This window comes from Calidris pugnax, unplaced genomic scaffold (assembly GCF_001431845.1).
Source record: "Calidris pugnax isolate Ruff unplaced genomic scaffold, ASM143184v1 scaffold1007, whole genome shotgun sequence".
Taxonomy (NCBI): Eukaryota; Metazoa; Chordata; class Aves; order Charadriiformes; family Scolopacidae; genus Calidris; species Calidris pugnax.
The window spans coordinates 145240-168553 of record NW_015091650.1 but is presented as its reverse complement, the minus strand read 5'-3'; the positions used below and the strand labels follow the sequence as shown (position 1 = coordinate 168553).

Here is a 23314-nt window from a genome sequence, read left to right as displayed (position 1 = left end):
CAGGCCCCGGCGGGCGGCGGCGGCGGCGCCCGGCCCCTCCCGGCGCTGCCCGCGGCGGGGCTCGGTGGATGGAGACTCTCCGGTGGGGAGGAGCCCTCCTTCCCGGGAGGATTTCGGGGGTCGGTGGTGACCCCCGCGGGGGGAGACAGATACCCCCGTGGGTGGGGATGGAGCTCCCGGGGGAACGGCGGTCACCGCCCCGGATTTGAGGGTGGGGACGGACGACCCATCCCCGGGGGAGGGGGGACGACCCATCCCCAAGATGGGGCGGGTCCCCGGTTCCCCTCGGCGGGAGCTGCCCGGTCGGAGCCCCCCCCGTCCCCGGGGCGGTGGGCTCGGGGAAGGGCGGCCGCTCCCCATCCCGCCGGGATGCCGCCGCCGCCGGGGTGTCTGGTGGCATCCCGGTGTCTGGCCGGTGCTCGATGCCGGTGAGGGCTGGGCTAGAGCATCAGCCCCGCAGACAAAGGCTGTTCACCTGCCTCGGCCGCGGGCGAGGCAGAGGCGCCGGGGGCTGCGCAGCAAAAGGGGTTTTGGTGAGGGCTCCTCAGCGGCCGCACCTTATTGTCCATCTCCCTTCGGCTGCGGAGCCCTCGCTGGGTGCTGGGGGCCTGCGGCTGCTGCCGGGCGGCTGTGTTTGCCATCTCGGGCGTTGCTGGTTGCGATAAAATTGCTGCCGTGTGTGTTCGGATGGAGAGATGGATGGAGAGATGCAGCAGCTATCTGGGGCCTGGGTCTCCACCCCTGGTCTGTGTGTTGTGTTTTGGGGGTGTTGCAGAGATTGCTGCAGGAGAGGGTCCAGTCGCCATCAGAGTCCCTGCCCGTGGCTCATCGGAAGCAGGGAGGTAGTTCTGATGTGAATACCTGGCCCTGGGTTCAAGGGTCCCGTGGGCTGTTGTGGTGGTGGGAGCTCTGAACCCGTCAGCCCCCACCCGTGACAAAGCGAGGAGAAAGCCTCCCCTGCCTTCCCCAGGAGGTGCCTCCCCACAGCCTGTCCCTGTGATGGAGGAGGTCGCTGTCACAAGCAGAGCTGCTCTGGGGGCTGGTGGCTGTGTTCCCATCCACGAATCCCGGGTTTTATTCTGGTTATGGCCGTGGTCCTCCCACAGACCCCGAAAGAGTCACTTAGGTGTGGGTGATGCTCATTCCCATGGCGTGGGAATGTCCTGGCATCCCATGCCAGGCGATGCTCGTCGCGTGGGTCGCAGCCGGCAGGAGCGGGTGGCCCAGCAGCTCGGCCAGTGCTCACAGGAGGAGGGGTGGCTGTGACCTGAAGTTGTGTGTTGTCCTAGGGCAGGGTGCAGCCTGGATGATGACACTGCAAGATTTCTGCCAGGGCTGGCCTGCTGCTGTGGCCCAGCCCTGGCCATGAGCTGCCAGACTCTCCTGTTGTCCAAGGCAGCAAGACAAATGGACCCCAAAAAAGCCTTTGGGGGCAGAGGAGATGGATGGTTGGAAGATGCTTGAAAAGAAGCTGCTGTCATGTCGTTGGGGTCAGTGCCTTTCCCTCATGTCCCTCAGCTCCCAGGGTGGCTATTGGCTTGGAAGGCCCTTCCCAGGGCAGAGATGGAGTAGCTGTCTCCTCTCCTTGAAGAAACATTCCTCTGGTGCTCTGGATCTCAAAGCTATAACCGTGGTGGGGCCTAGCAGAGCCCCTTGAAGCTGCCTGGGTGCTGGAAGCACTGGTGCTTCATCACACCGAGGCTGTGTTTGTGCACTTGGCCAGTGTTGTGCTGCTGTCGGCAGATTTCTGAGTGTTTGGGCTGGATGCGTGGTTGTCCTTGCTGTGAGGATTATTCCCCCTGTGGAGTTTATTCCACTCCAGAGTTGTGTAACCCTTTTGTTTGAACAGTGCCCTACTGTTGTCCCATGGGAAGCCACAACATGCCAAAACCAGACTTCTTGGGGCTGTTTTTCCCTGTGCTCGGTATCAACCTCATCCTGCTGTGGCACCAGCACTGTGGACTCTGAGCATCCCTTGATATGCAGCGTGTGGAGCACCACCATCCAAGGGGGGAGGCTGGGCAGCTTCAGTGGCACAACAGGGAGCTGAGCTCAGGTCTCGCATCTGGTTATCTCCCACTGTACCGGGGCTGCTCTGCTCATCGTGTGTGCTGCTCTTGCTGGGAGAAGCCTCAATGTTGAGGGTCTTAGAGCTGGGTCAGCCTGACCAGGTATAGATGCCACAGCAGAGGTGCTCAGGGCTGCTCTGTCCCTTCCTGTAGATGCCAAAGCAGGTTAGGTGGCTTGTGGCCATGTCTCCCCATGGGCTGAGGAGAGCCTGGAGACAGTCTTGAGATGTCTGAAGCCAGGAGAAATGAGCTCCCTCCCTGGTGTTTGCAGAGAGGCAGGTTCAGGAGACTCTGCCCTTACTGGAAGGTAGCTCCATTTTTCTGAAGCTGGTGGAGGTGTCTGCTTGGTGAGACTGTGCAGGACAAGCTTTCTGTGTCTTGGAGAAATGTCTTGTGCTTCCAGTTGGTGCCGTTCCTGTAAGAAGTCAACCATCCTGTGTGGGAGCAGTGCCTAGTGGTAGGAGCATAGGGCTGGGAGAGATGATGGCTGCATTCCCTGTAGTCCTGCTCCCTCAGCTTTGGTGAGATGTCTGTACAGGTCCTGAGCCAGATTGCGGGAGACTGTGTGTGACCTCCAGCCTGTAGCATCAGCCCTGGGCAGCGGGGAGATGCTGGGGAGGGAGCCCTGGTGTGCAGAAGTGGAATGGTGGAAGCCCGGTAGTTGTCTGAAGCTAACTTAATCCTTTGATTGCTGCTTACGGCAGTGCTTTTACCCAACATAACATGTGCAAATGCCCTGTTCCCACACACCATTAGGGCTCACCATATGCTACAAGTCTCCTTCTGTGCCAGCACAAGCCCTTGGCACTAAAGCAGAGGAAGCAGTGACATCCCCGATGAGGCGGCGGTGTGCGGGCATGAGAAGCAGGAGTGCGACCTGTCTGCATCGCTCGGTACCTGGATGGCCTGATTTTGGATGACTCTGATCTGTTGCCTGGGGGAAGCGAGCTGTTCTTGCAGCGGCGATGCAGCTGGGATCAGTGCGTCGGAGCGGAGCATCCCTCTGCGAGCTGCTGGCCGGGGAGCGCGGAAGCCACCACTCAGCGGTCTGGCACAATGCGTCAGCCTCAATGGGCCGGGCTGGATTTTAAGACAATGCATGGGATCAAGTGCTGTGGAGCTGCCTGGTTGCATACCCAGACGGTGAGGGGACGAGCTGGCACTGCTGCTGTGGGACAGGAATTTTGCCTCTCTCCCGATAACACCTCAGGTTTTGGCATGGTCTGCAACACCGAGGCTGGTGTGTTTGCCGTGGCGACTTGGTCTGCTGGCCAGAGGAGAAATCCCCACCAGACCGGGGTGCTGCTGAAGTTGAGCACCTCTGAAGTGTGGGTACCTTTCCCTCTCTGGAAGGAGATGGAGGGAAGCACCCAATTTGCCCAGGATTCCCTGCCTGTGAGGTCTCTGTCGTGCTAGACGCTGCCTCTTCTCCCTCTGCCTGGCATTCTCGCCTCGCCAGGGGTGTTGGAATTGCTGGAGTAACTGGAGGCGTCTACATCTGGGTAGTCACCCTGGTGCTGGCACGGCCAGGCGCTTAGCCAGATGGAAGAATCTGCGTTAAAGCTAACATTTTTGTTTGTTTTCACTAGGTTGGTTTTAACCTAGTTTTACCCCAATCCAGGGTGCCGCGTGACCATTCAGGTCCTTGCAGGAGAGGAGCAGCGCAAGGGAGGATGTGGTGCAGGATGTGAACATTTGTCCGAGGTGCCTTTGCTAGTGGCAGTGCCGCTGTGGTGATCTTGGAGCCTGGTGGGCTCTGCTTGGCTGCTGCTGGGCTTCTTCTGGGTCCCAGGGTTTGCTGCTGTGTTAGAGCCACTGCAGAGCATCCTCTGCCTTCTGGGACATGCTCGGCTCCCTGTGCTGGCGTTTGGCCTGGTACCCCCGCTGCCAGCCTTGTCTCCATCTCAGCTGCTCTCTGGGCTTCTTTTACAGCCAGGCAATGCCTTGGCCACACAGATCACCCGACGCTGTGTCTGCACAGATTGAATTGCCTCCTCGTAGCTTTGGCTCTTTAGTAACTCCATGGGACCCTGAAGGCGATGCCAGTGCTGTAACACCCACATACTCAGATGTATCCGATCCTCCTCCTCCAAATTACTGGGTCAGCTCAGCTTGAACCATCTGGTCCGGTTCTCTTCCCTCTGCTCTTGGCCAGGCACCTGCAGCCCTGAAGCGATGCAGCAGCAGAGCCTTCATCGCGCAGCAATGGCGAGGTGTGAGTGATCTCCTGAAGGCCTCGGCCCCTCCATCCGCCTGGAGGGCAGGTTGGGGACGAGGTTCTCCATCCTGTTCTGGAAAAGCTCCCGCTGGCACCCAGGGCTGTGACAGCCCCTCTGTCGCAGCCAGCGCTGGGCTGTGTGGTGACTGTGACAGGGAGGGCCGTGCTGGCCAAGGGGAAAGGCAAGGAGCCAGGAGTCGGAGGCAGCGATGCCGTGTGTTGTGTTTGGGCAGCCCTGACATCAGAAGCACTAGAAGACGATCCTACCTAAAACGGACAGTCAATAACAGCGGAGGGAGGCGGAGAAGCAGAGATGTGCGATGAGGGCTGGGCAGGAATGTTTTTAACCATTCCAGTCACCTGCCTGGCGTCACGCTCTGCCTGCGCTGTACTGCGGGTGAGGGCATGGGCAGGAGTCGGACGCTGCGGCCGCTCGGGGACAGCAGTGGCTCCCTGGTGTGACAGGAATGTGCTGGAGGGCAGCGGTGCTTGCCGTGGAGCTGAATGGCAGCATCTTTACAGGTGTCCCCAGAGTCTGCCTGTGGCTGAGGAGCAGCAGAGCTTTCCATTGTTGTGACAGGGCCGTACTCAAAGGGACCTGCCCCTTCCTTGGGTGATGCTCTGGGTAGTGCTCCATCTGCAGATGCTGTTCCTCAGCTTACAACGCTTCAGTGTATTTACTGGTGAGCCCAATGTGGCACATTAGCTTTTCCAGACCATTGCTTTTGCTGCTGCTTGTGGGCCATCGTTTCCAGGGAAGGCAAGTTCTGACACTTCTGGTCTGAGTGGCCAGCAGTGCCGAGCCACAGGCATTCTGAGCCACCCCTGTGCGGGAGTGGGGTTCGCTTTCTCAGCCTGGAGACAGGCACAGGGCTGGCTGGGACCCCATTGCCCCATGGGGACCTGTTTTCCAGAGGTGGGATATGTTTGGTGCCTGTGCCAGCGCTGTGCCCGGGACAGCAGTTCCGTGTGCTCTGTTCCTTGCTGTCAGGGCCCCGCTCCCAGCCTGACGTGGGGTGGAAGCCGTGGGGAGATGAGCCCGGTGGTGCTGTGTCCTGCCAAGGTTGCTGCTGCCTCGGACGTGTGCCACAGGGCTCTGCACTTAAATTGGCTTTGAACACCTTCACGCCGAGCAGATGAACGCAGTAACAGGTCAGTGTTGTGGCACTTTCCTGGGGGGCTCTGTTCTCCCTCTCTGCATCTTACCAACTTTGGTTTCTAGCTTTTTCTGTCTCCCTGTGATGCTGGGGACTTGATCCCCAAAAGGGATAGACCGTACAACAACAAAGATGACCTGGTGGGTCACAGCCAAGGCCGAGGGTGCTCTCTTCTCCCTGGGAAGCCACTGGGATGTGGGGACTCCCTGTTGCATCTGGGCACAGCAGAGCATCCACTGCAGCGAACTGAACCTGTGTTTTAATCTTAGAAATTACTCTTCCCTCCTGCCTTTCTGGGAAGTCAGGAGGAAGTGTTAGTATGTGGTGCACATGGGCAGGAATGCTGCCCCCTCGGAGGGAAACAGAGGTGCCAGGCATCCCCTGTTTCTTATTTCTATTATAAATATCCTCTTATACAACCTTGTGTGTTAAATCCTTGGACAGTTGGGAGTGACAATATCTTGTGCCAGCCTGGGCAGAGCTCTGCTGCGGGTCTTTAATGCCTGCAAAGCAACAAGCAACGTACCAGGGCATCCGAAGCAACCATTTCTGAGACACCTCGCTGGGCAGGCGGGAGATCCTTAAAACAGAACTGTCAAAGCAAAGAGCTCGTTCCCTTGGCAACAGTCATGTTGGAGATTGGCCTTAGGGTAGGAGCTAAAAAACATGCTCAAAAAAGTAGTTATCAGCTGTTTGCTGTCAAACTGGAGGAGGGCGCTGGGAGAGGGGTCACCCTGCCCGGCTCTGCTGCCTGGTGCTGGGGGAGGCCTGAGACAGGAGGGTCTGGGTGACTTTGTAGCTTGTTCTCGAGGGAGTTGGTCCCCTTTTGGAGGGTCTCAGGAAAGCTCTGACACTGGGGGTGGCTGTCACGGTGCCTGGATGTTTTGTGGTGGCCCGGAATGAGGCTTTTAGCCCTCACCTCTGTCCTGCCTCCCACAAGGACTTGTTTGTTCTTGGCAGGTTTGTGTGTGCCTGAACTGGGGTCTCGGCTCTCCTGGGGTGGGCTGCAGCCTTGGGCTTTGGCTGGTGACTTGTGGGTCAGGGTGGCAATGGATCCTCTCAGCCATGGGATTGCCGGTGGCCTTGGAAGGAGGCAATCACCGTGCCTGGCGCCGGAATTCCCTGACAATGCCGCTGCCTTTTGCTGAGCTAATTGGCCACCAGACTGGTGTGAATGTGCAAACACGACTGAGCAGAGCCGCCAGTGGTGGCCTGTGTTTGTGCGGCTGCCAAAGCTGCAGGCAGGAGCTGCCACCGCCATGAGAGGGGTTCCCCGGCTGCCTCATCCCCTGTCCCAGTGCTCGTCAGGAGCTCAGCCGGCCCTGGAGCAACTGGAAGAGCAGTCGATGTCTGGGGGGGAGCAGGCTGTGTGCTTTGATAGAGCAGAAGGCAGAGTCCTGCTGGTCCCAGAGGAGGGGCTGCTTCCCAGCTTTCTCTGATGTGTGCGGCAAGGATGTCCCCAAGGCCTCCGTTAGCTCAAAAAGCAGCCATCCAGGGCTGGAGGAGGGCATCCTGCGATCTGAGAGCTTCAGTAGCACTTGCAACCAGTCTCTCTCTTCAGCTGTTTTCCTTGGCTGCTCTCGGCTGCTGATTGATTGCTAATTGCCAGCTGTGTTTCAGTTGCTTAACCCTGGCTGGGTGTCACAGAGAGCTGTCAGCTTTCACCGTACCTTCGGGCAGGGTCTGTCGGGGGGTGACCACATCCCTGCTCCCCAGGAGGAGGCAGCAGCTCTGCAGTTTGCTGTCATTGCTTGGGGCCGAGTGTCAGTGCCCTTTGGATCAGGACCCTGCTGCTCAGGGCTGCTGGAGAGCATCCATGGGACCCTGGAGGCTGTGACCAAAGTCTAGTGTGATCTTGGGAGAAGTCCAGCAAAGGGCCAGGGTTCAGGGGAAGCTGTAATGAGGAGCTGGGTCCTCTTGCTTTGCCTCTTTTCCAGAGAACTCATGTACATGTCTGCTTTCAGAGAAGTAACACAGAACTTAGTGTTTGGGGTGGGGAGTTTGGGTTTTTCACATGGACCACACTTGAAAGCATGAAGCCCCTGCGTTTGGCTGACCACTTCTCTTATAACGGGCAAGCTCCCATCATGTTGGGAGCTTGGACAGCAGGTTCCCTTGTCTCTTCCCCACTTACCCTCAGGATCTCACACCCTGCACTACAAGCCTCCCAAGCAGAGGGCTGTTGCAGCTGTTGAAGAGTGGCCTTCTGATCTGTGCCTGCTTCACCCTGGCCCTCTGTCTGCTCCCTGTCACCTCCTGCTGCCTGTACCCTGCTCTGGTTTGCTCACCGCAGAGATGGCCTCTTTGGGAAGCTGCCTCCTGGTGACAGCACTTGGTAAACCCTTGCATCCCTCCCAGAGGGATGCTGGAGCATGCAGCCAGGCTGGCTCCTGCGGGCATGCATACAGGGAAGAGTAGCATGGGGTGGCATTGAGCAGATGTACTGAAACAAGAGCAGGTTTCCACTTCTAACAAAATCTGGAGTCAGCTGCCGGTGAGGAGGAGCCTGGAAGTTGGGCTCTGGGTATCCCAGACTGTGGATTCACAGGCAAGCTTGCACAGCAGATGTCTGAGCCCTCCTGGCCGGGTTTTCCATCCTCCGAGTTCACAACCACCACCTTGGCGGGGCTGCTCTGGTGTCACCATGCGGGAAGGATGCCTGCGGCTGGAAATGGAGCTTCGCAGTTCATGGCTGCTGAGTGAATTATTAAAATACAGTCCTCAGAGAAGAGATAACTCGCCTTAGAAAATGTCTGTGTCAACAGAGATAAATTGGATCTTTATGATGATGAAACTAGACTAAATAGAAAAGAATGAGGAAAATTACAAGTGTTGTGGCTGAGGACTGGAGGTGTTTGAGGGATTCGAGCAGTGGGTGTTTTCCTCTGGGGCTCCTTCTGCCCCAACAAGCACACTCCCAGCCTGGAGGCAGGCACAGGGGGGACATGCCCGACAGGCTGGGAGAAGGTCCTGGCAGCTCCAGCTCCTGCCTGCCTCGGCCATGGCTGCCACTGGAAGTGCATCTGGCTTTTGGCAGGTCTCTGCAAAGGGTCAGCCCTGCCGAGGTTGGTGTGGGCACCAGGGCGTCCTCCAGATACTCCACAAAGGCTGCTGGGCTCTTCCCAGGTATCGCTCACTGCTTCCCTGCAGATGCTTCAGGTGAAACAGCTCCCGGAGGGCAGAAGGCATGTCATAGCACTGCAAAAGCCCTAGGAGATGTCGTCCTGCAGAGGGTTCGTGTGTGTGTGTGTGTGTGCACGGGAGCATCCTGGGCTGGGAGCGGCAGAGCTGCAGACCCTTGAGAGAGTCTGTGCTGGAAGGGGACACGTGCTGGCAGGTCCTATTGGGCTCTGGGAGCCCAGAGAGACATCTTTTTTCCCCTCACAAATACAAATGCAGCCCCCCTGCAAAAGTGCCCAGGTTTAATTAAAGAAATATTGATTTTTCTAGAGCATTGTGCATCTCTAATATCACTGTGCTGACTGGGCAGCAGCTCTTAGCCAAAAACAGGGGGCTGGCGAAGTCTTTGCTGTGGTGTTTTATGAGGTGCCCAAGGTTGCTGTGCCTGTCCCCCATCTGAGGCAGGGACTGAGCCCAACTCCAGTGTCGCTGCCTGTGGCAGGTCTGGCTTCCTTCAGGAGGGTCCCATGGAGGGGGAGCTGGGTCCTCTGCCTGCCAAGAGACCTCACTGATGGCTTGCCATCTGCAAAATAACTTTCCACCCTATTGCAGGATGACAGCAGGGCCCTGAGGTGGCCAGCGAGGCTTGGGAGGTGTGGATCTGAGGGATCTGCTTCCCCCTCCTGGAGAGGAGAGCCATGAGCATGGGAGGGCCGATGGCCGAGCAGGGTCCCAGGGTGGCTGTACCTGCCTGAGCGCCGGGGAAGGCTGGATTCAAACACTGCCTACTCCTGCCTCGCCTCTTCCCCACAGGGCCATGCTTGTGTCGTGGGGGCCCTGGCTCCCTGTTGGTGCCCAGTGGCTCCGAGGCTGCTCTGGCCATGTGGCAAAGGGAGGACGGGGACACTGTGCCAGCCCAGGCTGTCAGGTGGCAGCGTCTCTGCGCTGGCAGCCATTGCTGGCATGGCAAGGGCGGATGGTTCCCTGGGTGTCCGGCACCTGTCCCCGGGCTCACGGGGTCTGTTCTATGCACCGTGCCAAGAAGGCCTGAAAGCTCTTGTGGCAGCCAGCTCTCCAGAGCATCCTCGTGCCCCCGAGCCACCAGCACGCTGCCCAGGGACGCCTGTGTGACGGGTGCCTGCTTTGTCATAGCAGCGCTCCTTGCCGTGCTGAAGGGCTGTTGTGGTGTGAGCAGGGTAGCCAAAGTGGCCTTTCATTTTCCTTGTGCACCCCCAGGATTTGGCTGGGAGGATGCTCTGGGCTGTGCCAGGGCTGGAGCTGCTGGATTTGAGAGCAGTCGTGGTGCATGAGGCATTGTAGAATCATAGAGTGGTTCAGGTTGGAAGGGACGTTAAAGACCATCCAGTTTCCCCCTCTGCCCTGGGCAGGGACACCTCCCACCAGACCAGGTTGCTCCAAGCCCCCTCCAACCTGGCCTTGAACCCCTCCAGGGATGGGGCAGCCACAGCTTCTCTGGGCAACCTGGGCCAAGGTCTCATCAACCCATAGTGAAAAAATTCTTCCTGAGACCTCATCTAAATCTCCCCTTTTACAGTTTGAAGCCATTACTCCTCCTCCTACCACTGCAGGCCCTGTCAAAAGTCCATCTTTCCTGTAGGCCCCTGTCAGACACTGGAAGGGACTCCAAGGTCCCCCTGGAGCCTCCTCTTCTCCAGACTCTTCCATCTCGGTGTCCTGCTGTCCCCAGCCATGGGATGGCAGCTTTGTCCCTTGTGTCTGCCTTCCAGAGGTGGTCTCTCCTGCGGAGGGGGATGGGGACCCCATGGGCCATGGCAGGAGGGGGTGAAGCTGCTGTGGTGGGTCTCGCTGCTCCCAGGGCCCTGCCACCCCCTCCTCTCCTGGCACCATGGCTGTTCCCCTGCGGCTCTGCCCCTATTCTGTCAAGGGCCAGCAGGTTACAGCCGCGGCGGTTTTTAATTAAATCAAGCTGCACTGGCGCAGCGGCCCAGCCGTGCCCATCTGTTCCTCCAAGCTGTCGGGCGCGGAGGCGAGGGAGGATCTAGGTCGTGCCGGAGGGTGCAGTCAGCGGCCGAGGGGCTGTGTCCCCCCACCCCACACAAGCTGCGGGGCACCAGAGCCAGGGGCAGCTCTGACAGAAGGGTGGTCTCTGGGGTGTTGGGGACCCATCTTGGTGGTCCTGGCTGTGAGGGGGGAGGCAGGTTGTCAACAAGGCCGAGCTGGAGCCACCATGGCTCTGTGCAGTGCCCTGCATGTCTGTGTGTGGGGCATGGGTGGCATGGCCTGCCCCCTACCCTGGGGGAAACACCTTGCTAATACCTTAATGAGGACAGTGGTGTGGCAGGTGATGGTAATTGTGTTAATTAGGAGATTGGGTCTGTTCTGTGTGGGTTCTAGACCCTGTCCTCAATCACATCCGAGTTGGACTGTTTGGAGTTTGGACAACAGCGGCTTGCAACACGCTAATCCCCTAATTATGGTAGTAGCAGCACAAAGGCATCGTTAACCAAATTAAAACAAGCTGACAGACAGATCTCCCCAGTCAGGAGGAGCGGATGGAGAGCCATGGCCTCAATGCCTGGCCGAGCTGCAGACCCCAGCGAGGGACATGGCAGAGACATGTCCCCCATCTGAGCTCCCTGGCACATTGGCTCTCCCAAAATAGCTGTCCTTGGGGCGGGGGGGGGTTATCTGATCCTGTTGCTGCTCTTCTCTGCCCTTGGGCTGCCCGGCAGTGCTTGGCACTTCCTGTAGGAAGCGAATGACAATGTCTTAGCTGAGGGAACACAGTCTGGGAAGGGACGTGCACAGCCCAGAAGCAGTGTGAGCAAGAGAAAATCCCCCTAAGGAATGATGTGGAGGGTGGGCCACTGACTGTACCCCACAGGCAGTGGACCACAGATGCTTTTGCTGCTAGCCAGCAGAGCATCTCCTTGTGTGGGGTGCTTGGCACAGAGGTACCATGGGTGCGACCCCCACTTGCTAGCAGTGCCAAGGCGGTGGAGCAGAGCTTGTTGCCTCGCCAGGTGCCTTCAGCCGGTGCCTGTGCCAGGGTCTCCTGCTGCCTCCTGGCCTGCTCATGCCCGGCAGGCACCAGCTGCCTGTACCCTCCATCAGCCCCAGGGGTTGCTTGGAGCCAGGCCTGACACCGATGTCTCTGCAGGTTGTTGTGGAGCTACCAGCCGGGGACAGCAGCGTCCCAGGAGCTGCAGGCTGGGATGGCAGGGTCCTGCCTGCCAGGCCTTCTGCAGCTGCAGTGGGGCCGTTCCCTGCTGGGGAATGGGATCACAGTGGGAAACTCAGAGTGACACAAGCCTGTGAGCAGGTCCCTGTTGTCCCCAGGTGCACAGGATGACTCCTGTTCAACCACGCTGCCTGTGCACTAAAAACCACTTCTCCCTGGAGAGAGACATGCACCCACAATCATGTGTGCGCACACACATCCCTGCTCAGAGGGCTGTACAGAGGCTCCCAGATACACACATAGCACTGCACTGACAGTCTCCCTGGAGCCAGCCCAGATCTCTGGCAGGACCTTCTCCTCTTTCCCATGTCCCTCGGTGCTGCCACCAAGAGCCGGGTGGCCCAGTCCCTACCTCAGTCCTTATAGCCCAGCCATTCAGGGCTTGGGCTCATTGGAAAAAATATGTGTCCCAAGCAGGCTGTGTTCAGTCCTGCACTGGACCCCTAGTTATCCCAGGGTTTGGGGGACACGGCTGCATCCCTCCCTTCCCTTGGTGGCTCAGTGATGCTTGTGCACACTTGGGGAGAGGCGATGCCCAGGGCCCCGCTGACCTCTCCTGTCTGTGTCCAGAGAGCCAGCCCACGACATCGGATGAGACTGTGGTGGCTGGTGGTACAGTGGTGCTCAAGTGCCAGGTGGAGGATCCTGATGACTCCTCGCTGCAGTGGTCCAACCCTGCCCAGCAGACCCTCTACTTCGGGGAGAAGCGAGGTATGTGTGCAGGAACTGGGGATGGAGAGGGCTGTCTTGGGGAGGGGAGCCAGCTCCAGGACTGGAGCAATGCTGGGGCAGAGGGGAAGTGGACCAGGGCTGGTGATGCCCTAGAGGATGATGTTCCCACCTACGGTGATGCCACCAGGCAAAATACAAGCTAGTGGAGGCGTGTGGTGGTACTGACTCTGTCACTCACCCTATCGTCCCTCTTCCCCTAGCCCTGCGAGATAACAGGATCCAGCTGGAGAGGTCCACACCCAATGAGCTGACCATCAGCATCAGTGACGTGGTGCTGTCGGATGAGGGGGAATATACCTGCTCCATCTTCACCATGCCCGTGCGGACTGCGAAGGCCCTGGTTACCGTGCTGGGTAAGCCCCCACCACCTGCTCCCAGTCTCCTGCCCACTACCGTCCTGCCTCAAGATGCTGTCCATACAGTCGTTTGTCTCTGCTGCTCCTGTATCTCTACCCATTAACTCATCCTTGCTGTGCTTATTGACCTGTCTCTGTGTGTGTGTCCATCTCTGGGTGGCAACACACACACAGCTAACAGGCTGTTGTATTTCTTGCCGCCTCCTCTACCAGGAATCCCCCAGAAACCACAAATCTCCGGTCACGAGCAGCCCATTGATGAGGAGAAGATTGCGCGGCTGACCTGCCGGTCCTCTGGCAGCAAGCCTGCAGCCCAGCTCCGGTGGAAGAAGGGCAACAAGGAGCTGAAGGGTGGGTGCCCAAGCAGTGGGGCTCTGCCCCAAGGGGCTGGGGTGGCTGGGGAACACCATGGAGGGAGGTGAGGCACCAGGGATTGCAGATGTGCCCAGTGCTGGACCACATGGGCATCATATGCTACTGCCAACAGAGGGATGGGGGCAGGCTGTCCCCTGCTCAACACGCGTGTCAGACTCATGCCTCTGCTGGGGTACTGTGTCCATCAACAATAATGGCCCCCTGTCCCCATAGATGAGGGCACCGAGATCATGGAGGACCCCAACGGAAAGACCTTCACTGTGAGCAGTCGGGTCGAATTCCGTGTCACCAAGGAGGACAACGAAGCTGAGGTGACCTGCACTGTGGACCACGCGTCCCTGCAAAACTCCGAGAGGTCAACCACACAGAAGCTGCAGGTCCACTGTACGTGGCACAGTGGAATGATGGGACAGGATCACACGGGAAAGGGGACAGGGCTGGGGAGGGCTGGGGGAGATGGAGGAGGCCTCAGCATCACCACGGTTAAGCAGACATCATATATGGCCCTACATTTACATGTTCATACAGCCGTCATGCATACAGGCTCATCAACCTGCCTGCACAGGGACCCTGTCACACATAGGGCCACTGCACAGTGACACCTCCCCTGCACATGCACACCCTTGGTTTCCTTGCCTGTCCTTGTCCCCTGTATCCTGCCTGTCCCCATCTCCCTGGGACGTGCCATCCCTTGCTACCTGCCTCCACTATCTCCCATGTCCTGCCTGTCCCTATTCCTCTTGTCTTGTGTGTCCCATTGTGATGGATGACAAGGCAAGGGATGCTCACACTGCACCCCTGCACGGTGGAGCTGGGGCTGAGGCAGGGGCAGGGTTTTGGGGTGCCAGCAGCCCCTGTGCGGTGTGGGGCAGGGGCAGGTGGTCACCCAGCTGTGCCTCTCCTCTTTTTTTCAGACAAGCCGACAGCGAAGATTGAGCCACATCCCCAGTACCCCCGGGAAGGCGAGAAGCTCCAGCTGCAGTGTGCTGGGCAGGGCAACCCCATGTAAGGCCCCTCCTCGTTTTTCTGCTGCTCAGCCCCCCAGAGCCCTGACCATCTCATCCTCCCTCTGCCAGGCTCCCAAAGCCACCACTTAGCCCTCCCCTGAGCTTGGGCAGGGCATTGCAGGGCTGTGTGGGCGCAGGGCCGGGCACCCCACAGAGAACAGGCAAAGCCCCTCACTTCCACCTGGAGCAGCAGAGCCATCCCAGCTTATCTCCAAATGGAGAATTCCCCTTCTCCTTAAATACTCCCACACCTTTGTTGCCCCCTCCACTGCCTGACCCGGGACACTGCTCTCCCCGAGCCCACCAGGGTGCTGAGGGGGCGGCAGTGCCTCACCACCATCCTGCCCCACAGCCCCCAAGAGTTCCTGTGGGAGAAGGAGGGTGGTGACGCGCCCCTGCAGCTGAGCTCCGACAGCATCCTCACCTTCCCCTTCCTCAACAAGAGCGACAGCGGCACCTACGTCTGCACAGCCACCAGCTCCATGGGCAGCGTCGTGGCCAAGTACAACCTCGACGTCAGTGGTAAGCGGGGCTGCAGGGCACCCAGTATCACCGGCTTCTCCCGGCAGCTGCAGGGGGTTGGCACAGCCACCTCCCTCCCAGCTGGCTCTTCCCAGCAAGGGGCACGCGGGTCTGGGGAGGGCTGCAGTGGGGAGGGGGGCTTGGTGGCACAGGGTGGGTGTGTGCAGCTGGGTCCTGGCAGAGTGCTGCATCCCCAGCTCCTCCAGCCACATCCAGCTCTCCCCATCCTTCCCTGCACCCTGCGGGGCTGCTGCCTGGGGCCGAGGAGGACAGAGAGAAGTTTGGGGGCGGTCAGGGCAGGGGCAGAGCATGGCCCAGGCTGAGCTCAGTCCCTTCCGCTTCCAATGAGGAGCGGGAGAGGGTGCAGTGGGGGGACTGTGGGGGCTGCAAGCAGGATCCTGCTGGAGTCTCTGCAGCAGGAGGAAAGGCCAGTGCTCCTGAGCCTGTCACAGGCAGGAAGCCTCTGTGTGTCACCACCACGAAGACTTCCAGATGTCCAAACGTCGAGGTGCACTGGCAGCCCCGTCCCAGGCTTCTGGAAAAGGGTTCCATGGCTTGCCCTGAGCTGCAGGCTTGTATGTGTCCTGTATCCCCAGTGTGTCGCTACTCGGCGGGGGCAGCACTGGCTGCCTCCCTGCCCTCTGCCATCCCCTCGCTGCCTCTCCCTACCCCAGCCATGCTCTGCCGCTGTGTTCGCTGTCCTTGTGCCCTGCTGCATCCAGGTATCGTGTGTCGCTCATGGAGCAGAGCTGTGTGCTGTGTGGGGCTATGAGCGCTTCTCCGGCCCAGTTCCACCCAGCCCCTTGCCCAGCAGCTTTCTCGTGTTGGTAGGAGCCTGTTTCTCTGCGGTTTTGGCCATGGATTTGGGATTATCCTCCTCTTCTGCCAAATCTCTTGCCATTTCTCTTCTCTCTACCAGCCTTGGACTTTCCATCTTCCAGCACTTCTACCTGGTCCAGCTTTTCCCTTTCCCATTCCCTTTCATTCCCCTCCTGTTCTGGGCACTCTCAGCATCCTTCCCCTCCAACGTGGCTGTGGGTAGAGGGAGTGCATGGCAGCAATGGCACTTCGGCCACCCTGTCTCCCGAGTCCCTCTCCTTTGCCTGTCCAGGAGAAGCCCCTAAATGCCCAACCCCGTGCAGTTTTTCCCTCATCACCTCTTGTGTGTCCCCTGTTCCCCTGGGTGCAGAGGGCTCTGGGTGCTGCTCAGGAACCAGCTCCCTGGGCAGATCCAGGGTGCTCAACACCATCTGCGAGCACATGGCACCCAGAACACCAGTGTCCCTCACCCACTTGGTGTCACAACCCCTAGCAGAGGAGCCCCACATCTCAGCTTAGTTTCCCTTGCCAAATTCCCACTCTTTTTGCCCAGAGCCATTTGGGTCCCAGGCACCATCACTGTAGCAGGTGCCTTGCCTGGCCCAGCGGCCAGGCCTGGCTGGGCAGTGAGGGAAAGTGGAGACAGAGTGGTCCCTGAGTGCAGCGTAGGTGGCACCTTGCAGTGGGTGATGGTTTCCAACCACCACAGTGACAGGGCTCCCAGGCAGGAAGGTCCCAGTGGGGTCCCTCACGGAGGAAGGGGAACCAGCAGTGCTGGCAGGTAAGGAGATGGAAGATGTTTACAGTAGCATGTCCCAGAAGACAGTGGCAGGAGGAGTAGGACCTGTGGCCAAGAAAGGGGTCGTGGAAGGAGCTACTGAGAAGAATGGGTCCCATCAGGCTGGGGGGAGCCAGGATTCCCTCTGACGGGCTCTCTCACACCTCATTGGCACCTCCTGGGGTTGATTCATGTCCCTGTGTTTTTGTTGTCCTCCCCAGATCTTTCCCAGCTCCCTACCCCACATGTTCACTCCACTCCAGCCCCTCCGCCAGGCCCTTCCCAGCCCATCTCTCATGCATCCATGGCCACCGCTTCATCCTTCACTCCAGCTCCCATCCAAGGTACCGTAAGCTCCTTTTCTCTCTCTTTATGGACCCACTGCTCCCCAGCCCAGCAGGAGAGGTTCCACAGGAGGATGGTGGCCCAACCCCTGGGCCAGGGACGCCGTTGCCATGTCCCAGATGCTCAGCCAGGCTTCAGTCCCTGTGCAGCTGCTTGTTGCTGTGTGTGGACTCCGCAGCCACTGTCTCAGCACTGCAGGATGGTGGCACACAACAGAAAGAGCTGAGGCCCCAGAGCCTGGGCTCCATAATGGTCCTTCCAGCTCTTCCTGACAGGTTGTAGCAGCAGCTGCCCGTGAGCTGCTACCTGTGCCTTGTGTCCATGTGAGATGTCGTTCCTCTGTCCTGTCGCCTCACTTGTCTTTCCCACGCTGTCGTGTCCAAACATCTCCCCTGAATGTTTCTGTGGCTCTGCTCCCTTCCCCCCCTCCTCCCCGCCCAGGCTGATGGGGCACGATTTGTCCCTGTGCACCAGGGCTCACGCAGGATCCAGTACAGTCTGCGCTACAGGATACAGCCAACTTGGGACAGCCTTGGGGTCCCACCTTGGGGTGCCATCAGCTCCTGGGAGCCAGCACTGATGGCCATTGCTCTCCCCTTCTTGCTTGACCCGCTGCCTTCCCTTTTCTTCCTCCCGCCCTGACAGCTCTTATCTGCGGCAGGATCGAGCTGATGGCAACGAGCAGGAGGGGACATTCCCCAGTGCCCGCCTGCAGCTCTGCGGGGTCGGTGGGATGAGCAGCAGCCTCTGCAGGGCAGCAGGGTCTGGTCTGCAGCATCTCCTCTCTCTTTTCTCTCCCTTTGCCGTCTGGGCAGATGCCAGCCCGGTGCCCTCCACCTCCAGCACATACCATGCGGTGATCGGCGGGGTGGTTGCCGTCATTGTCTTCCTTCTGCTCAGTCTTCTCATCGTGTTGGGACACTACCTGATCAGACACAAAGGTACGGGATGGGGAAGCTAGTTGGGGGGGGGCACAGAGTCAAGACCCCCATGGCATGTCGGAGCCAGCAGCACAGTGCTCCCCCCTCGGTGGGTCTCTGGGAGCAGGGCTGTCCCTGAAGCAAGCAGGCAGCAAGGGTAGGGGTGAAGGGAGGTGGCTCCCCATCCTGCAGACCTGCCCCGCGTCTGGAGAAATCCAGCACAGCTCAACGGACCCCTCCAAGGGTTTGGGGGCTGCTGCCTGTGCACCAGCCCCAGCGCAGAGATGTCCCAGTGAGTCCTTGGAGCTGGGCAGCACCAGGCAGAGGCAGCCTGTCCCATTCTTTCATCTGTCCTTCACAGCTTCGTACCCACTGCTGCAGGACAGCCCATGCCACTGTCCCCTCTGTGCTGGACCCCACTTCCTCCCTCCCTGCCCCTGTCGAGCCCTCCACCTTCCTCCTCCTTCCCTCCACCTTCCCTCCACCATTTCCATCTCCCCATCCCTGGACTTTTCATCCGCCCAGCAGGTATGTGCATAAGACACGGGGAGACGGTCACATCCAGCCATCGGCAAAACCCAGCAGAGGTGATGTGTGAGTAAGAGTCCCCAATCCTTGCCCTCTGAGCCCAGCGGAGCTGCCACCTCTGCCCCACGCTGTGCCCGCTCTGGAGCAACCGGGAGCTGGAACCTCCTTGCAGATGGCAATTTTCGCAGAGAAACCTCCAGTTTTCTGAGGGAGATAGGGATGCCGGGAGGGGAGGGCAGGAGTCATGCATGGAGATGCAATTGGAATTGCATCCTCTGTCCAAAGACAACTGCGAGAGCCTCGAGCAGCCCAAGCAAGGCTTGGTCCCTAGGCAGGGCTTGTCCCAGGGAAACCAGTGACTTTTCCATTTCAGACCAAATTCAAAGGACTTTCCTCTTGCCTCCACTTCCCAGCCAGCCCTCAGGCCCTGCCATCGGTGCCCCTCCAGGCAGCCCAGCCTCCCCCTGCTTGCATGGGAGCGGGGAGCCGGCAGGGCCCCCCGTGATACTGACCCCTCTTCCCATCCAGGTACCTACCTGACCCATGAGGCCAAGGGGTCGGATGATGCCCCAGACGCTGACACCGCCATCATCAACGCAGAGGGCGGCCAGGCCAGCGGTGATGACAAGAAGGAGTATTTCATCTAGGGGCATCGGAGAGAGTGAGAAATGGAGCCAAGAGACCCCGATGGAAACGGAAACCAGACCACAAACCCCACTCAACCCAACAGATTTTCTCTCGTGCCCGGCAGGGGCAGACGGACGGACAGAGGGATGGCGGGACAGAGAGCAGAGAGCAACTGGCCTGAGACATGATGCTTCTTCTTGAACTTGTACAAAACGTTATTACTACGAACAGCGAAAGCCCCGGCCCCGTTTGCTTGCTTGCACCTCCATCCCTGCGACCAGCGCTCGCGCAAAACACAGACCAACCAGTGAGTGAGCGACTTTCCTTCTTCCTTTGGACCTTTGCTTTGGTTTCGTGGCTGCTCTTTGCTTTGGGCCCTTGGTTGGGATGTTGGGCTGGGGTCGATGTAGCTCTTTTCCTTTGTTTCTCTCCATTTTGGTTTCTTTGACATCCAAGGATAAAATCAGCTCCAGTCTCTGGCGCCAGCTCGGGGCGGCTGGGAGGCCTCTCTGTCACAAGCACTCGCCCCACGTCTCCCACTGAGAGCTGGGACCCAGGTCCCATTGCTCCCCCCAGCCTTGGCTGCTGCGTGGTGGCCCCAGCCCCAGCTGGGACGGGGACCGTGGCCGCTGGGACAGGAGCAGGATGCCGACGGGCCACGTTTCTGCCTCTGAGGTCTTGTCATGTGGCTGGGGTTGAGCAGGGAGGGACCCCGGCCCTGATTTTATCCTTGGTGGTTCTTGTCGAACAGTGTCCATTTGGGAGGAGGGCTGTCCTCGTGCGGGAGGTGTGTGACGGGGGGATGAGCTTCCAGGGTGGGAACCGCTGAGGCCCCTGAGAGACTGGGAGCTGCCGGGCACTGCAGCTCCTCGGTCCCACCCCAGGGGGAGGGGGGAGGGCAGAGGTTTGGGGGCGAATCCAGGGAAAAAGCCCCAACTTTACAAATTCTCAGATTGGAAACATCAATTTAAACCATCTATTGAGATGTTCAGTGCAGGAGGTCACCTGGGCCGGGAGCACCGGGCAGAGCCAGGGAGCTGGTGGGCCTACAGCCATCGCCACTCTCCTCTTCACTGGGCAGGCTCTGGGGCCCCCGGACCCTCTGGAAAGATAATTTGGACCCTGATGGTGGCTTCAACCAGAGCTCATGCAGCCGGTGGCACCACGGGAGCTGGGCTGAGCTGGAGGTGACCTGCTCCCAAGGAGATGTACAGAGAGGGGCTCCACCGGGGTCTTCTCCTCGGAGCCATCTGTCCCCCTTCCCAGCCCCTTCCCACAGCACCTGGGAGCTTGGAAAAGGCCATTTCCTTCTCAGCTGAAAGGGCTGCAGCCAACAGCAGCCAAAGTGCCCAGGTTTGGTGTCTCAGTAGTTTGTGGGTCTCCAAGGAGGCTTGCCCTACCTCCTACCTGTTTCACTCTCTCTTCCAAGACAAAACCAAGAAGCTTTCCCAACTTCTCCAGCATGTCCCCAGGGTCTGCTTGGCCCACCTCAGCCGCACACCCACAGGATGAGGCTGCAGGGGCTGCATGCTCCAGCATCGACAGGATGCTCCCTGGGGAGCCGGGCCCCATCCCTCAGCCTTGGGATGAGGTTTCCAGCTTCCCAGCATCTCTTGGGCTGGACACAAGAGGTGTGAAGGAGCTGCCCTTCAACTGGGCACCCCTTCGATTTCGTGTTGTCTGGGGAAGGAGAGTCCTTCATGAAGGAGTGAAAGCCATCGGTGCTGTGGGTGACCTCACCTTGGAGGTGGAGGAAGAGCTTGTGAAGAGCAGGTACCCCTGCTGTGGGGTACCAGGTGCCCATGGGGCAGGTAGTGTCGCTCGCACCCAGACCCTGCGAGCACATGGCACGGGGAGGATGCCCACAGGGAGGCCATCGCAGAGCGAGCGGAAGGGGCTGGAAGGGGTTGGGTCCAAGCAGATGAGGAAGAGGAGGCACAGCTTGGTGTCAGGCACAGGGTGTGAATGAGCGATGCGCTTGTGGCATGGGCACAGATGTGACTGGGTTCACCGTGACTAAATCGTGTGTTGGGATCACGCAGGGTGTTGGCACCTTGAAAGAGACATGCAAGAAGCCTTCATCGTACACGGCGAAGAAAACTTGTGGTTTTCTCAATGTTGCTCCTCCCTTCCCATCTCTTTGGAGGAGGACGTTGGCCTGGAGTCCCAACGGTGGCTCCAAGCTCATTTTGAGGGATGCAGCCGTTGCTGCCAGAGGTAACACTGCAGATGCTGATGCTGTTCACTACTCACTGCACACTGAGCACATCTGAATGTGCAGCCTGGCACTTTGCTGAAGATCTTTAAAATCCACTATTGAATAGACGTAATTCCTTCAAATAAAAATGCAAGGATATGTTTTCAAGTAAAATTTAATCTCATTGTAAGTCTATGTGCTGTAGATGGTTACAGAGCAAGCCCCAGCCCGGGGGTCTGGGAGGGAAGGGCGTTAACTGGTCCCCAGGGAAACGGAGATGGGAGCTGAGCTCGCGCAGGGATGTTTGTGTCCCTTCCAGGCAGCTTGGACATAGCTGTGGCCGGTTTCTCCCCAGTGTTGCTGCTCTAGAGTGGCTTCAAGGGCTAGTGCTGGTGGTTGCCGCTTTGCCCTGGTGAGAGCAGTCAGGATTTGGCCTCTTTGAGGTGCTGCGTGGTGTGGGATGTGGCAGGATGGGGTTAGGCACAGGGATGGGACATGGCATTGGGGCAGGACCCACTGCCTGCGGCAGACGTCAGCCATGGACGGGCCAGGTCCCACTCGGGTGGGCCCGATGTCCTACAGCCACGGCAAGAGGCTGAGGTGGAGCCCCAGGCCTCGCAGGTCCTGGAGTGGTGGGAGCATGAACATGAGGCTGCATCTGCAAGAGCCCAAGGGGCTCTGGTAGATGCCAGCGAGCAGTAGAGACACTGCCACAGGCATGAGGGTGATGGAGACCCTGTGTCACTTGTGAGGGGTTGACAGATACACCAGGTCACACGTGTGAAGAGGGAGGTGCCATTGGATGAGCATGAGGGCTCATGGGGTCACTGTCATGAGGCTGCAATGGCGCACGTTGCGGTGTGGGAGTGCGGTGATGGTGCACCCACTGTGCTGCTGGTGGACGGTGTGATGGGACGTGCCATGTCATGAGCACAATGGATGCAAGTTTGAGTTTGATAGATCACATCACGGGTGTGAGGTGATGGCACCAGGGTGGCTGATGGCGGATGCACCACACTGCGGGAGGGAAGAAGCGATGGAGCAGGCGGTGACAAGAAGGACAACGTGTCACCGGGACGAGGGGACACCAGGCTCATGTCCCTCCCTGCCGGTGCCCAGGGAGCTGTCACCTGGGACAGCCCAGAGCACCAGCCACCTCCCTGGACCTCAGTGGCCGCTTTGAGAGCAGGGGGTCCTTGTTGGCCACATGGGTAGGAGAACTCCAAGCCCATGTCTACTTGGTGCCACCATGGTCACTCATGCTGGGCCCAGGGCATCTGAACCAAGACACAGCCAGGGCCAGTGCTGGGGGAGCAAGGAGGAGTCGGGGGGGACCCTGTGGCCTGGGTTTGTAGCCAGGCCTGGTCACTGCCACCCACCAACCCCGAGGAGGCTCCGGCCGCCTCCCGGCCGGCACTGAACTCTCAATAGACATGAAAGCCATATTTGTAGGAAGCTCTGGAGACGCCGTGGGGCAGCAGCGGGGCAGGGCAGAGGACGGTCTGTGTTGTTGTGCTGTGTTCTTGTATGTACATAAAAGGGAGACAACGAACGTTGATGTGACTTTATAACCTTTCTAATATCCTGTGCTAATCTCGGAAAATAATCCTATAAATATATCTGGATTACACACGTTACCTGCCTGCGCGTCTCTGCTTCTGTCTGCGCGCGCTGGACACTGCCAGGGCCTGGGAAGTGTTATGGCCGTGACCCCCTCCTCGGGCGAGGGGGATCCGGGGGCACCAAGACCAGGGGAGGGGACAGAACTCAGCCTGGTGGGGGGCACAGCTCAGCCTGGTGCACAGCACAGGAGGGACAGGGCTAAGCCCATCTCACAGCCCATGGAGGCATAGCTCACCCGCTGCCCAGCACCCCAAACTGCAATCGCCATCAGCTGCCTGTCCCCAGGCCCCCACCCTTTCACCTCCAAGTCTCCCCTCCTGGTCCACCAGACCCCCTCCCAATTCACATTAACTGTCAGTCCCAACCCCTTGTGCCCCTACCACCCTCTGGGGATGCTCTCACCAGGCATGAGGGCCACCAACTGCCCCTGGTCCCCGCCCTGAGCTGGGCTTGCTGCCCAGGGAGCCCGTGACTCAGCGCCGGTGCCACAGGGTCACCCCGCAGGATCTGGCCTCGCAGCAGGGTGTTTCAGGAAGAGCTGCAGATTTCCTTGATGAACAGGGGCTGGGAATCACTGTCCCTGAGCTGTGCTGTTGCAGGGTCCCCTCGGCTACCACCCCCATCCTGCCCCCACAGCACTCACCCTGCACCCTGGACCAGGCTCCCACGCAGCTGCCACCCCTGAGATGAAAAGCCAC

At 59.2% G+C, this 23314-nt stretch overlaps 1 protein-coding gene across 2 annotated transcripts; it reads left to right on the top strand.

Moving 5' to 3' along the window:
• Nucleotides 1-5408: 5408 nt before the first annotated feature.
• On the top strand, nucleotides 5409-22630 carry CADM3 (cell adhesion molecule 3). 2 transcript variants are annotated; one of them, XM_014961898.1, is made up of 10 exons: nucleotides 5409-5439; nucleotides 12358-12498; nucleotides 12720-12872; nucleotides 13089-13226; nucleotides 13464-13634; nucleotides 14165-14255; nucleotides 14610-14779; nucleotides 17537-17662; nucleotides 18170-18235; nucleotides 18698-22630. In XM_014961898.1, the coding sequence occupies exons 1-10, from the start codon at nucleotides 5424-5426 to the stop codon at nucleotides 18814-18816; spliced, it is 1191 nt and encodes a 396-aa protein (XP_014817384.1). In that variant the 5' UTR covers nucleotides 5409-5423; the 3' UTR covers nucleotides 18817-22630. The 2 variants fall into 2 exon arrangements, with proteins under 2 accessions (XP_014817384.1, XP_014817385.1); XM_014961899.1 differs by lacking the exon at nucleotides 18170-18235.
• The last annotated feature ends 684 nt before the right edge of the window (nucleotides 22631-23314 follow it).